Source organism: Marmota marmota, unplaced genomic scaffold (assembly GCF_001458135.2).
Source record: "Marmota marmota marmota unplaced genomic scaffold, marMar, whole genome shotgun sequence".
In the NCBI taxonomy this organism is placed as follows: domain Eukaryota; kingdom Metazoa; phylum Chordata; class Mammalia; order Rodentia; family Sciuridae; genus Marmota; species Marmota marmota.
In genome coordinates this window covers 35248751-35262191 of record NW_025999932.1, presented here as the reverse complement: position 1 = coordinate 35262191, position 13441 = coordinate 35248751, and the positions used below count along the sequence as shown (strand labels likewise).

General features: G+C 38.2%; 1 protein-coding gene across 3 annotated transcripts in view; it reads right to left on the bottom strand.

The window, feature by feature from the left end:
• The window catches only part of Nek5 (NIMA related kinase 5), a 64262-nt gene that overhangs the window by 8785 nt on the left and 42036 nt on the right, over nucleotides 1-13441 (bottom strand). For all 3 annotated transcript variants that reach the window (XM_048800891.1, XM_048800889.1, XM_048800890.1), the window contains 4 exons: nucleotides 11307-11433; nucleotides 9019-9144; nucleotides 7400-7537; nucleotides 4630-4738 (listed from right to left, as the gene is read on the bottom strand). In XM_048800891.1, the coding sequence (XP_048656848.1) occupies nucleotides 4630-4738; nucleotides 7400-7537; nucleotides 9019-9144; nucleotides 11307-11433 (500 nt within the window). The remainder of the gene's footprint in view (nucleotides 1-4629; nucleotides 4739-7399; nucleotides 7538-9018; nucleotides 9145-11306; nucleotides 11434-13441) is intronic.

Here is a 13441-nt window from a genome sequence, read left to right as displayed (position 1 = left end):
TGGGAACAAATCCTTTACTCCTCACACTTTAGATAGAGCCCTAATTTCCAGAATATACAAAGAACTCAAAAAATTAAACAATAAGATAACAAATAACCCAATCAACAAATGGGCCAAGGACCTGAACAGACACTTCTCAGAGGAGGACATACAATCAATCAATAAGTACATGAAAAAATGCTCACCATCTCTAGCAGTCAGAGAAATGCAAATCAAAACCACCCAAGATACCATCTCACTCCAGTAAGATTGGCAGCCATTATGAAGTCAAACAACAATAAGTGCTGGCGATGATGTGGGGAAAAGGGTACACTTGTACATTGCTGGTGGGACTGCAAATTGCTGCGGCCAATATGGAAAACAGTATGGAGATTCCTGGGAAAGCTGGGAATGGAACCACCATTTGATCCAGCTATCGCCCTTCTCGGACTATTCCCTGAGGACCTTAAAAGAGCGTACTATAGGGATACTGCCACATCAATGATCATAGCAGCACAATTCACAATAGCTAGACTGTGGAACCAACCTAGATGCCCTTCAATAGATGAATGGATAAAACAAATGTGGCATTTATACACAATGGAGTATTACGCAGCACTAAAAAATGACAAAATCATGGAATTTGCAGGGAAATGGATGGCATTAGAGCAGATTATGTTAAGTGAAGCTAGCCAATCCTTAAAAACAAATGACAAATGTCTTCTTTGATTTAAGGAGAGCAACTAAGAACTGAGCAGGGAGGAAGAGCATGAGGAAAAGATTAACATTAAACAGAGACGAGTGGTGGGAGGGAAAGGGAGAGAGAAGGGAAATTGCATGGAAATGGAAGGAAACCCTCAATGTTATACAAAATCACATATAAGAGGTTGTGAGGGGAAAAGGGGGGGAAAAACAAGGGCGAGAATTGAACAACAACAGATGAGGTAGAGAGGGAAGATGGGAGGGGAGGGGAGGGGGGATAGTAGGGGATAGGAAAGGCAGCAGAATACAACAGTCACAAATATGGCATTATGTAAAAATGTGAATGTGTAACTGATGTGATTCTGCAATTTGTATTTAGGGTAAAAATGGGAGTTCATAACCCACTTGAATCAAATGTATGAAAGATGATATGTCATGAGCTTTGTAATGTTTTGAACAACCAATAAAAATAAAAAATAATGTTTTAGCCCTTGAAAAAAAAACTGATATGATTTTTTAATTGTTATTTTTATATCAGGAGAATGAGAGTGTTTTGTTATACTGTCCTTTGTATTCTCCCAGATTTTTAAAATTTCTTAAAATGTAAAATAAAAATCTAATTTAAATAAATTTACAGATATTTTCAAAATATATATATAAAAAAGTTCACAGCTGTCATTGCTTTAAATATTGTTTTTTCCCCACTCCCTTCTTTGGAAACCCCTTTTACACATGTATTGGACCTTCATGACTCTTAACTTCTTTCACATTTTTCATCATTTTTCATAAAATTATAAGTTGTATTTTGTTATAAACTTGCATGTTGACAATGCATCACATGTGTGCTGGACTACTACGCCGTGTGCTCTTTGCCTTTGTTTTTCCGCTGAGCTCCGCTCACTCCATCATGGAGGTTCATCTCAACTGATGCCTGCAGATCCAGCTCATTCACTTTAACTGACAGTTACTCCATCTCTGAATGGACTACTGCAGCAGAGCCTGCCATCTATTCCCACTCAAACCTGACCCTACTGGACATAAGCAGCATTGGATCAAGTCCATCTCATGCCATTGTCAACCTCTTGTTCTGTCCACACCTTGACCTACAGCTGCCTCGATGGGCTCCACAGATGGCAGTGATGTGAGGGACAGAAGAAGGACTCTGTAGAGGGATGATCACTAGACTGAGCCTTGCTGCAGAACCCAGCTGTCCTTGCACATGAGGATGCTGTTGTGTGATAGAGAAATGAGCCTCTTGGCTTCAAGGGAAGCCTGGCTCACCAGCTAATACAACTACACTCCGTCCCCATTCGGAGGGACATTGAGGTCTCCCTTTCATCTGGCAACTCATGTCCTCCTGTGTATCTCCTTGGGCACATGGTGTGAGGAGCTGGAGAATGGATAATGTGGAATCGTGAGTGTTCAGTTTCCAATTCATGTCCTGCACCCGCCCCCAGGAAAAGCCAGTCTTCCCCAGCAGCTCGCAGCACTTTGTGTGGTCACTCTCGCCATGTCTGGGTGTTTTGATGTGAATTCCCCACTTGCTGATGAGAACTGTCTAGCTGTATGTCTTGCCCTGGGCTCTCCTTCAGTGATCGTTCGTGGACTTTGCGTGGCTTTCCACAGGGTGACTTCTTTGTGTGTAGTCTTTTCATTTTCTGGACCTATCCTTTGTTGTTTATTTTGGTTGCAACTTCTCTGAGTTGAGTTTGGTTCTTCCACCTCAGACATGGTGTGTATCATCAGATGTAAGTCTTCTAATGCAGGCTCTATATTTCTTTTTTATTTTTCTGTTTGTTCTTTTTCGGTATACATGATGTAAAGTGTATTTTGACGTATTCATGGAGTTTAACTTATTCTAATTAGGATCCCATTCTTGTGGTTGAACATGATGTGGAGTTACACTGGTTGTATATTCATATATGAACACAGGAAAGTTATGTCCGATTCATTCTGTTGTTCCTCTTCCCATCCATTCTCTTCATTTGCCTTTGTCTAATCTAGTGAACTTCTATATTTCCCTCCCCCGCCCCTTATTGTGTGTTAACATCCAAATATCAGAGAGAACATTCAGTTTTGGATTTGTGGAATTGGCTTATTTCACTTAGTATGATATTCTCCAGTTCCATCAATTTACCAGCTGATTTTAAGTCCTTTGGGTATATATCAAGGAGTTGGATAACTGGGTCAAATGGTGGTGAGGCTCTTTATTTCTTAAGAGAGAAAAATAACCATTCCTTTCTTTTGTGGTGACTCAACTGTTTGTCCTATTGATATTTTTCTTCTTCTCTTTAAAAGTATTGATTTTTCCTATATATATTTCCTATATATATGATTCAAGATTATTTGGTTCTTTTAGAGATCTAATAGTTTTATATCTTATTGCTGTAGAAAACTTTTTTCCTCAGACCTGTCTTCCATTTACTAATTCCTTCATTAACTATATCTATTCAGGTATTTGTTTATTTGTTGAATTTTGGTTTTTTGTCTTTTTATGGTGCTGGGGATGGAACCTAGGGTCTTCAGATTGCTAGGCAAGCACTCTATCACAGAGCTATAACTTCCCAGCCCCTGGGGCTTAAATTTTAATTTCTACCTATAGAATTTTTTCAATTTCCAGAAGTTCTAGTTAGTTAATTATCAAAATTTTTCCTGTGGTTTGAATGTTTGCATCCCCCTAAAATTCAAAACCCAAACCTCCAATGTGATAGTTTTAAGAGATAGGGCCTTTAAGAAGTGATGAGGTCATGAAGGTAAAACCCCAATGAATGGGATTAATGCTTTTATAAAAGAAGCCTGGGGCAACTCGTTTGCCCTCCACCATGTGAGGGCACAACTAAAAGGTGTTATCTATGATCCCCAAAGCCAGCCCCGACCAGATATCGAATCTGTTGAATGCCTCATCTTGGATTTACTGACACCTAGAACAGGAAGTATCTGTTATTTGTAAGTTACCTGGTCCCGGGTATTTTGTTATAGCAGTCCAGACAAGGCAATTTTCCTGTTCGTCATTGAGGGATTATTTTTTTTCTCTTGTTTCTTTTGTTGTTGGTAGTGGTGGTGCAGGGGATTGAATCCCAGGTTCTTGTGCATGCTAAGCAGGCACTCTACCACTGAGCTACATCTCCAGCCTCCTAATTATTTTAATTGAATAATTTTAAATATTTAGTATTAAAATCTTCATAGGATAATTATATTATCTGAATTTTTATGGTCTTAATCAACTTGTGTTACTATTTTCTCTAGCAGATTCCAAGTTTCTGCTTTGTTGATTGAGAAAGGGTTTTGTGATACCGCCCCCAGGCTGGCCTTGAACTGCTGGGCTCAAGGAATCTTCCCACCTCAGCCTCCCAAGTAGCTGGGGCTACAGGCCTGTGCAACTGTGCTAGATTCTATTTTTAAATTTTAAATTGTGAGTTCATCTTCAGCAGAGCTTTGGTGGAAAAAAAAAATACAATGTTTATAATGCCAGAGTGGTTTTTGTTTTTGTTGTACCAGGGATTGAGCTCAGGGCCTCACACATTCTAGGTAAGTACTCTACTGCTAAGCTACATCCCCAGTCCTTTTTGTTTTTTATTTTGAGACAGGGTTTGGCTAAATTGCTCAGGCTAGTCTCAAACTTGCAATCCTCCTGCCTCAGCTTTCTGAGTACCTGGCCTGTACTGTACCCAGCTCTAGAGTGTTTTGTATTTATTTCTTTTAGAGATACCAGGAGTATTACTATTCCTTAATGTCAGTTTTAATGTTAGTTTCTCAAGATTTTTTTTTTCCTACTAAGGATTGAACTCAGAACCTCACTCATGCTAGACAGGCATTTTACCACTGAGCTATATTTCCAGCCCCAATTTTAGTCTCTCAATGTAAATGTCTCCCAACCATCCAAGCATTGTGATTCAAACTCCAAACCCGAGTGAAGTCAAATCCATGGTTGTGTCATGTATCACTTACGTATCACCATCAGAGCCTGGTTCCAGTTGTTCCTCATCTCCTTCAATGCCAGAGGACATTCCCACCTTCCCCTCTTCTTCTTTAGGAAGCCATTGTTTTAATGTTCCTACTGTTAACGAAATGACAGCAAAATTAAAGCAGCTCAGCCTATACACTTGATGAGCAATATACAACAAAAATCCTACAGTTGTATATTGAACCATGAAACTTTAATCATCTCCATTTAAACAGAATAAGAGCCAGGCGCAGTGGCACACACCTGTCATCCCAGTTACTCAGGGGACTGGGCAGAAGGATCACAAGCTCAAGACCAGCTTGACAACTTAGTGAGACCCTGTCCCAAAAAAAGAGAGAGAAAAAAGAAGAGCTAAGGGGCTGTGTAGATCTCTCTGTCCCCTACCATGACAAGTATATGGAAAGATGTTCCATATCATTTATCATCAGGGAAATTAAAATCAAAACCACAGTGAAATATTACCTCATCTCCATTTGGATGACCCCATTAAAAAGCAGAAATGAACATGTGTCTGCGAGGATGTGGAAATATTGGAACTTTTGTGCTCTGTTGGTGGCATGGTAAAATGATGCAGCTGCTATGGGAAACAGTCAAAAGCCTAAAAATAGAACTACCACATGATCCAGCTCTCCTACTTTGGGTGTAATATCATTGGGGCTAAGAGAAACAGACCTCTTCAATATGGTAATTTGCTTTGGTTTTGGGGTGGGGGGATGCTACTCGTTTGACTTACAGGAGAAACTTGCCCATCCAGGTACAGGAGGGGACTCTGAAATTCCCTTTTATACCTTAAGAGCAGGCTATGGCAGGGAGCACAAATGTCGTCCTCCCTATCTGAAATCCCTTTGGTTTTCATAAGATCTCCCCCACACACCTTTTCCCCCTTTTTTCTCTCTAGCTTTCATATATGAAGGAAAACACATGACCCTTGATTTTCTGAGTTTGGCTTGATTTGCTTAACATAATGTTCTCAAGTTCCATTCATTTTCCTGAAAATTACATAATTTCATTTTTTATGGCTGAATAAAATCTCTATTTTGTTTTATTTTTTTGTTTATTTATTTTTGCAGTACTGAGGACTGAACCCAGGGCCTTGCATATGCTAGACAAGCACTCTCCCACTGAACTGCATCCCCAGCCCGTAAAACCACTATTTTAAAATCTATAATTTAGCTGTAATCCCAGCAGCTCAGGAGGTGAGGCAGGAGGATTGCGAGTTCAAAGCCAACCTCAGCAATTTCATGAGTCCCTAAGCAACTCAGAGAGACCCTGTCTCTAAATAAATTTTTTTTAAAAAAGCTATAATTTATTACATTTAGGTAACTTTCTAGACATTTTACATGCATTATCTCATTTAATATTTAAAACAATCCATTGAAGTTGACATTTCCATAACTCTGATTTTACAAATAAGGAAATGGAAGATAAGACTGGTTATCATATTGGCAGCAGGAGAGCCAGAAGTTATTCCCATTCTGTCTAAGTACAGTGTCCACTCGTAACAATTATTCAGTGCTGCCTGCCAATATACTGCAAACAGGCTAAAGGTAAGCTCATCGGTGTGTCTCAGTGTGTCTCAGCATTTGCAAGGTCCTGCGTTTGATCCCCCACACCAACAAGATTATCTTGCAAGGAGTAAAACCCATGAAAAATAACTTTTATGGTATTATAAAAGTAAATGTATGTAGTTAAAAATTAAGTGCATACTAGGCTCTCCTTCACTGACAGAAATGAACTACTATTTCTCTTTCATTCACACTCAATATCCTTTAAAATTTTTTTTTAATTTTTTTTAGTTATAGATGGACACAGTGCCTTTATTTACTTATTTATTTTATGTGGTACTGAGAATCAAGCTTAGTGCCTCACATGTGCTAAGCAAGTGCTCTACCACTGACCCACAACCCCAGTACCTCTAAAATTTTACGAAAGGAATTTATACCATCATAGTATAAAAATCATAAAACAGTCAAAGGATAAAGTATAGGTAATGATATTTATGTATTGATGGAGAAGAAATGGCTTAGTAATAAATCTAAAAAGCAATTAAATAATAAGTCTTTTAAGCAGGAAGATCATATAAACCCAGAAGTTTGAAGCCAGTCTGGGCACCATGTAAGACTCCAGATAAAAAAAAAAAAAAGAGCAAAATCTTGCTAAAAATTGAAGACAAAACAAAACAAACTACATCCAGAAGAATTTTATTGCCAAAGGATAGTCATGAGTCCACCTGCAAAACAGTCAGACATAAACTGTCTCTCCCAGGTAAAGCTAAGCAATACTAGATCATCAGCTTCAGAGCTGCTGGCACTTGGCATCAGCTGTCAGCTGGTTATGTTAAAGAAAATGATACGGGCTGGGGATGTGGCTCAAGTGGTAGCACGCTCGCCTGGCATGCATGTGGCCCGGGTTCGATCCTCAGCACCACATACAAACAAAGATGTTGTGTCCGCCAAAAGCTAAAAAAAATAAATAAATATTAAAAAATTCTCTCTCTCTCTCTCTCCTCTCTCACTCTCTCTTTAAAAAAAAAAAAAGAAAAAAAGAAAATGATGCCCCTGTCCTTGGAAGTTCATGTCATTTGTTAATAGCATTTGGGATTCGCTTAGACAAAACAAATTGGCTCCTGAAAAGGATGGATCTCCTCTCAATCTCCTCTCCAGGTTGAAGGAATCGTTATCCACTTTCTGCACCTACAAATCTTTGACAAAATTTCTCAGGGAACTGTTATGTAGTTAAAAATTAAGCGCATACCAGGCTCTCCTTCACTGGCAGAAAATGAGCTGCTTGTAAGAGGTGCTGCTGCCAAAGCATCCATTAAAGTCCCTGGTGCTTCCTGCTGCCACTGCTTCCTATTTTCTAAAACACCTTCAGTCACAATAACTTGGCCATCTAAAGAGGAAACCATTATTAAAAATAAAAATGCTTTTTATTTGAGTTTTTATGAAGTCACAGAATATTAGAACCTTAGATTAATTCCACCCCTTATTTTTTAAATAAAAAACCTATAGAAAACATAGCTGATGGGTAGAAGAGTCTTTTTAGTGGGGGGGTTGTAAACTGTCTTTTTGTTGTGATAAAAATTCTAATCTAGCCAGGCATGGTGGCGCATGCCTATAATCCCAGCAGCTCAGGAGGCTGAGGCTAGAGGATCGTGAGTTCAAAGCCAGCCTCAACAATGCTGAGGCACTAAGCAATTCAGTGAGACCCTGTCTCTAAATAAAATGCAAAATAGGGCTGGGGATGTGGCTCAGTAGTCGAAGTGCCCTTGAGTTCAATCCCTGGTACAAAAAAAAAAAATCTATTTGCTTATTTTAAGTTGTGCTTTCAATGTCTTGTTAGATCAGTTGTCTTATCAAATAGTCAATAGTCAATTCACTTACATTTACTTCAGTGGATATACACTCATCCCTTGGTACCCAAGAGGGATTGGTTTTAGGCCCCAAGGTTATAAAAATCTGCAGAGTTCAAGTGCCTTATATATAATGGTACAGCATTTGCACAGGACCTATGCAAATCCTCCCATATACTTTAAATCATCTCTAGATGACTTAAAATACCTAATATGATATAAATAGTTGTTATACTTTATTGTTTAGGGAATAATGACAAGAAAAATAGTTTGTACATGTTCAGTATAGATGCAGGATTTTTTCTTAATAGTTTTCTTCTGAGGTTAGTTGAATCTGAGGACATAGAAAGCTAACTATACTTACATATTTCAATTTACAGCACAGTTTAAATTTTAGGTCTCTCTCAGTGCCATGTAATCAAGAGGAACACAGGAAATAAGTAATAAAAATCTTTACTGCCTACAAAGATAACTCCCGGCGGTTGCTGTGAACCTTTTCTAAGTAAAGTCTACATCAGAACCTCAAAAATAAATGCAGGAATTGGGCTGAAAATATTATTAAGTCCAAAACATTCCACACATGTAAGTAGCACATTGGTTTACAAAGCAATTTTATGTGCATCTCTGCACTGTGAACTCTCTAAATCTCCTAGGAAAAACTCTTTTACTTAACAATTTTATTGGTGAAAAAAATGACCTGCCATAGAATTACAAGGAAATGATTAGAGAATAAATCAAGTCTACTGCCTTCCTCGGACCTTCTCCCTCTCTTCAAGGATCTTTCCTCCTTTACTGTGCCTGGTTAGGGTGTCCAATTTTCTAGGATAATTATCAGGCAAGTTTCTCTGGGGATGGAGGAGAAACCAAAACAATGTCCTTGCAAAGTGTTCTGTACAAAATCTAAAGGGCTTGTAGTGAGAACTAGAAACTATTCCAACAGGATGAGCATGAGCCACACAGTGGTTTGGGACCCCTAGTCTTCCCTTGCGATCAGTCAACTGGTGCTGATCCAGAGACTCACCATCAGGCACAGTGGAGCACGTGGAGGTGACATCAGCAGCTGCCATCATTTGTATCAGAGTCTGAGGCACTCTGGTATCCCACTGCCTCCTGTTTTCTGTGGCAGCAACATTCAGAGTGAAAAACTCTGAGTATAAAAAAATAATTCATTAGTTCAAAAGCAACCAAAGTGTGACTAATTGCACCTAACAGTTCTTAGGTAGCTGAGCCAGTATCTATCAGCTGGTATGTGCAAAACCAGAACTGGAACTTATAAGACTGAAATTACAAACATATTTAAATATTCTTTTGCTTTTATTGTTTTTGCTATTATTATTGGTGTGTGATAATGGGGAGTGAACCCAAGGGTACTCTACCACTGCGTAACATGCCCCACCCTTTTTATTTCTTATTTTGAGACAGGGTCTAAGTTGCCAGATTGATCTTGAACTTGTGACCCACCTGCCTCAGCATCCCAAGTAGATACCTCTCTGGGCTCTTTTATTATTACTGTTTGACTGGCCAATTTAATTAAGTGCTAATAAAATATTAGTGGCACAAATGGACAAATTCATTGAGTCATGTATGAAAACTCTTTAATCAGTTTCAACAGAACACAATCTGTTCCATTTTAATTTAAAAAATAACTCATATTTTCTTATTACCATGTTTTCACTATAAGAAAACTAAAAATCATATAAAAAATAAATAAAAATCCACCCATAATCTCACCATCCAGAGGCTATTAAAATTTTATAACATTTTTGTTTTGCTTTAAAACAAACATTGGGCTGGGTGTGGTGGCGTACATCTGTAATCATAGCAACTCAGGAGGCTGAGGTAGGAGGACTGCAAGTTCAAGGCCAGCCTTAGCAACTTAGTGAGGTTCAACATAAAAATGAAAAGGACTGGCGTGTAGCTCAGTGGTAGAGCAGCCCTGGGTTCAATCCCCAGTACCAGGGGCAAAAATGGTCTCCACGTGATATTTGCTCTCATACTTGCTTTTTTCTAGTCAGCTACATATCTTTTTCGGGTTATTAAATATTCTTCTATACAACCATTTTAAAGCAAACATAGTAGTCTGTCTCATAAATAGGTTATAATTTAATTCTTTTTTGCTGGACTTTTAGGACATTAGCAAGTTTTCACTGTTTAAATAATGTTATAATGACTTTATTTATGATGGTGGACATTTATGATTATGTACTCTAAATAAATGATTGAAATAATAATTCTAAGGTCTGGCGTTGTCTTCTTACCAAAGCTTTTTGTTATTAAAGTCAACTCTATTACTAATTTATTCTGTGATTTTTCCTATGAATTTTGAATAGCTACTTCTTCCTTATCATAAAAAATGACCTATTTTCTTTTACTTCATTTTCTAAATGTAACATTTCCACACATACACTGATTTTTTAAAAATTTATTTCATTATACTACATCGGGTCTGGTTTCACAGTTTTTCCTAAATTGTTAACAAGTTGGTCTAGAAGCATTTATTTGAATAATCCTTTGTCTTTCCATTGACTTGGGTTGCTGGCATGCACTATATTATGTATGAGACATACTGAGATTTGTTTCTAAACTCTCACTTCTCCCTGATGCCACGATTACACTGTTTGAATGAGTATAACATATATTTTGATACTTGAAAAGGTAAGTTTTCCTTCACTGCTCTTATTTCTCATAATATTTTGGCTAATTACAAATCTCTGCAATCCTCTGCCAAGATCTTCTCACATCAGGAAAAAAAAATTCTATTGTGATTTTTATTGAAATTGCCATAAATATATTGAGGAAGCCTATTTCCAATCTAAAGCACTGCTAATTCTCTCCATTTGTCAAGTGGTCTTTACTTGACTAAAATCTTATAGTTTTCTTTGAACGCCCTGCACAACTGTTACAAAGTTTACTCCTGAGTGAACACACACATACACACACACACACAATTTGCTGTTGTTACTGTGAGATCTGAAGACCAACTGGGGAAAATATTCACAATCCACATTATAGGTAAAAGTTTGATTTAAATGAATCTTATAAAGAAAAAAACAAACGTGCTATTTTCAATAGAAAATAAGGCTGTGAGTTTTTCCAGCAGGTAAAGAAAAAGATTGGTAAGTTGGAGCTCCTAGGAGAGGCTGAGGCTGTAGAGAGAACTAGTGAAACTCCTCAAAGTGTGGAGCAGGAGAAGAGGGCGGAGTCTGGGGGTATGCAAAACAAGAACTGGGGGAAGCTGGGCAGACAGAGTTCAAGATGGATTGCTGATGAACAGGCTCCGTCTATCCATAGAGTTCCAGGAACACGTACCTGCTTCTGGGCTACAGAGTTCTTCAAAGGCTTTGTCTGTGTAATCTTCGTGCTCCTTTATACTTTTATGTTCCTTAAACTTCATGCCGTCCTCAAAGGTCAAAGTTTCATTTAGTATGTCCGTTGCCTAAAGCATTTCCACAGTATTTCATGAGAAATAAGCCATGTTGGGGGGAGGATGTCAAAATTGTTGTGTTCCCAATAATATTCAAAAGCAAGACAAACAAATCTATAGAGTTTTAAAAGCTGAACTATAGCCAGGCTCTGTGTTGCAGGCCTGTAATCAGAGTTACTTTGGAAGCTGAGGCAGGAGGATCACAAGTTCAAGGCCAGCCAAGGCAACTTAGTGAGATCAAGTCTCAAAATAAAGAAATAAAAAGGGCTGGGGATATAGCTTGTAGCTCAGTGACAGAGCACTCCTGGGTTCAATCCCTAGTATCACACACACACACACACACACACACACACACACACAATGGAATTACAGTGATTGAGATAGAAACAGCCATGTTTTCATTTCTCCTTCTCAATTGTAATGAGCACTTAATTTTATCTGGACTTTGAAAAGTCTTCAATATTATTCTACTTCGGTTCCATCCCACTGCATCCTCAGGTCCTGCTGTCAGTCTATAACACAACAGTCTTTTATTTGAGACAGGGGGTCTCACTATGTTATCGAGGCTGGTCTCAAACTTCTGGACCTCAGAAGTGATCCTTTTGCCTCAGCCTCTGGAGTAGCCGACACTATATGGGTGCACAAATCAGACCCAACTTCACAGCATTCTCAACTATGTCCCTAAAACTGCTCCTCATACACCACAATCAATACTAAAATGATCAATTTTGTTTAAAGCACATTGATGCATAGAATAAGAGAGGATGAACACCCTGGCAGCTAGTGCTTTTGGAGTCCATTCTTTCATTCTAGCAAGCAGATCTCAGCACCTCCAGTCACAGAAGCCCTGTGGAGGTGCCACTCCCCAGACCTGCTCTGCTCTGATCCCACAGCTCTGGGGCACCTGGAGACCTAATGGATGAACAGAAGTAGGAACTAATTTTCACCATTGTAGTGAAGTCTTTATGTAGCAAAATGCTTGTAAAAATATGAAATGATGACATACAAAAGCTTTTGGTGTCTTGTGGAGGGTTTGGTTTGGGGGGTTGAACCCAGGGCTCAGCATGCTAAACACACATTCTACCACCCAGCTACCCCTCTAGCTCCATAAAGTTTTAAGATAATAAAGAACATGAAGAACTGGGGAGGTAATACAGTGGTAGAGTGCTTGTCTGCATGCCATGTGCAGGGCCCTGGATTCTATCCACAGACAGACAGACAGACACACACATACACACACACACACACACACAGAGAATGAAAAAAAAATAAGTATCAGATATGATCATTCATACTTAAATTTTGGTAATCTAAATGGTGAATTTAGAGAAGGTAAAATGGAACAACAATCAGCTAATTTTGACATTTTTTAGCAGGTATGATAAAAAATGAGGTAAACAAGATGGGCTGGAGCTGCAGCTCAGGGGTAGAGTGCCTGCCTTGCACGGGAGGTACTGGGTGTGATCCTCGGCACCACATAAAAATAAATAAATAGATGTGCCCATCTACAACTAGAAAAAAAATATTTTTTAAAAGAAGATGTTGAAATCAAGTAATAAAATGAGATTTGGATTTACTAAACATGTGCATTTACTTCTGTGGCAAGGAGAGACCAAATGCATAATTGAGATTTACCCAGAGATATGTACAAAGCTATCAGTAACTAATTAAGACCGAAAATGAATGTGCCCAGGGTATCTGCCCAAGTTTTTTTAGGTCAGTATATTTGTTGTCAACTATGTATCCTGTCTTCTATTTTAATTTGGCAATAATAAAAACATAATAATGTGAGGAAAATAGGTTCTTCATAAAATAAAAATAATTTTAAACATAATAATTTACCTAAGTAAATAACCTCTGTTTAAGAAAAAGAAGAAGAAGGATAAAAAGTATTTGGAAGACTCATTTGAATACTAGAGATCCTTTTAGGAATATTTAAGCAATTTTTCCCTACAGCCTGTGAAACAATTTCAAGAAACTTAAGACACACTCATTTTCTCATGTGTGTACTTAATAACAT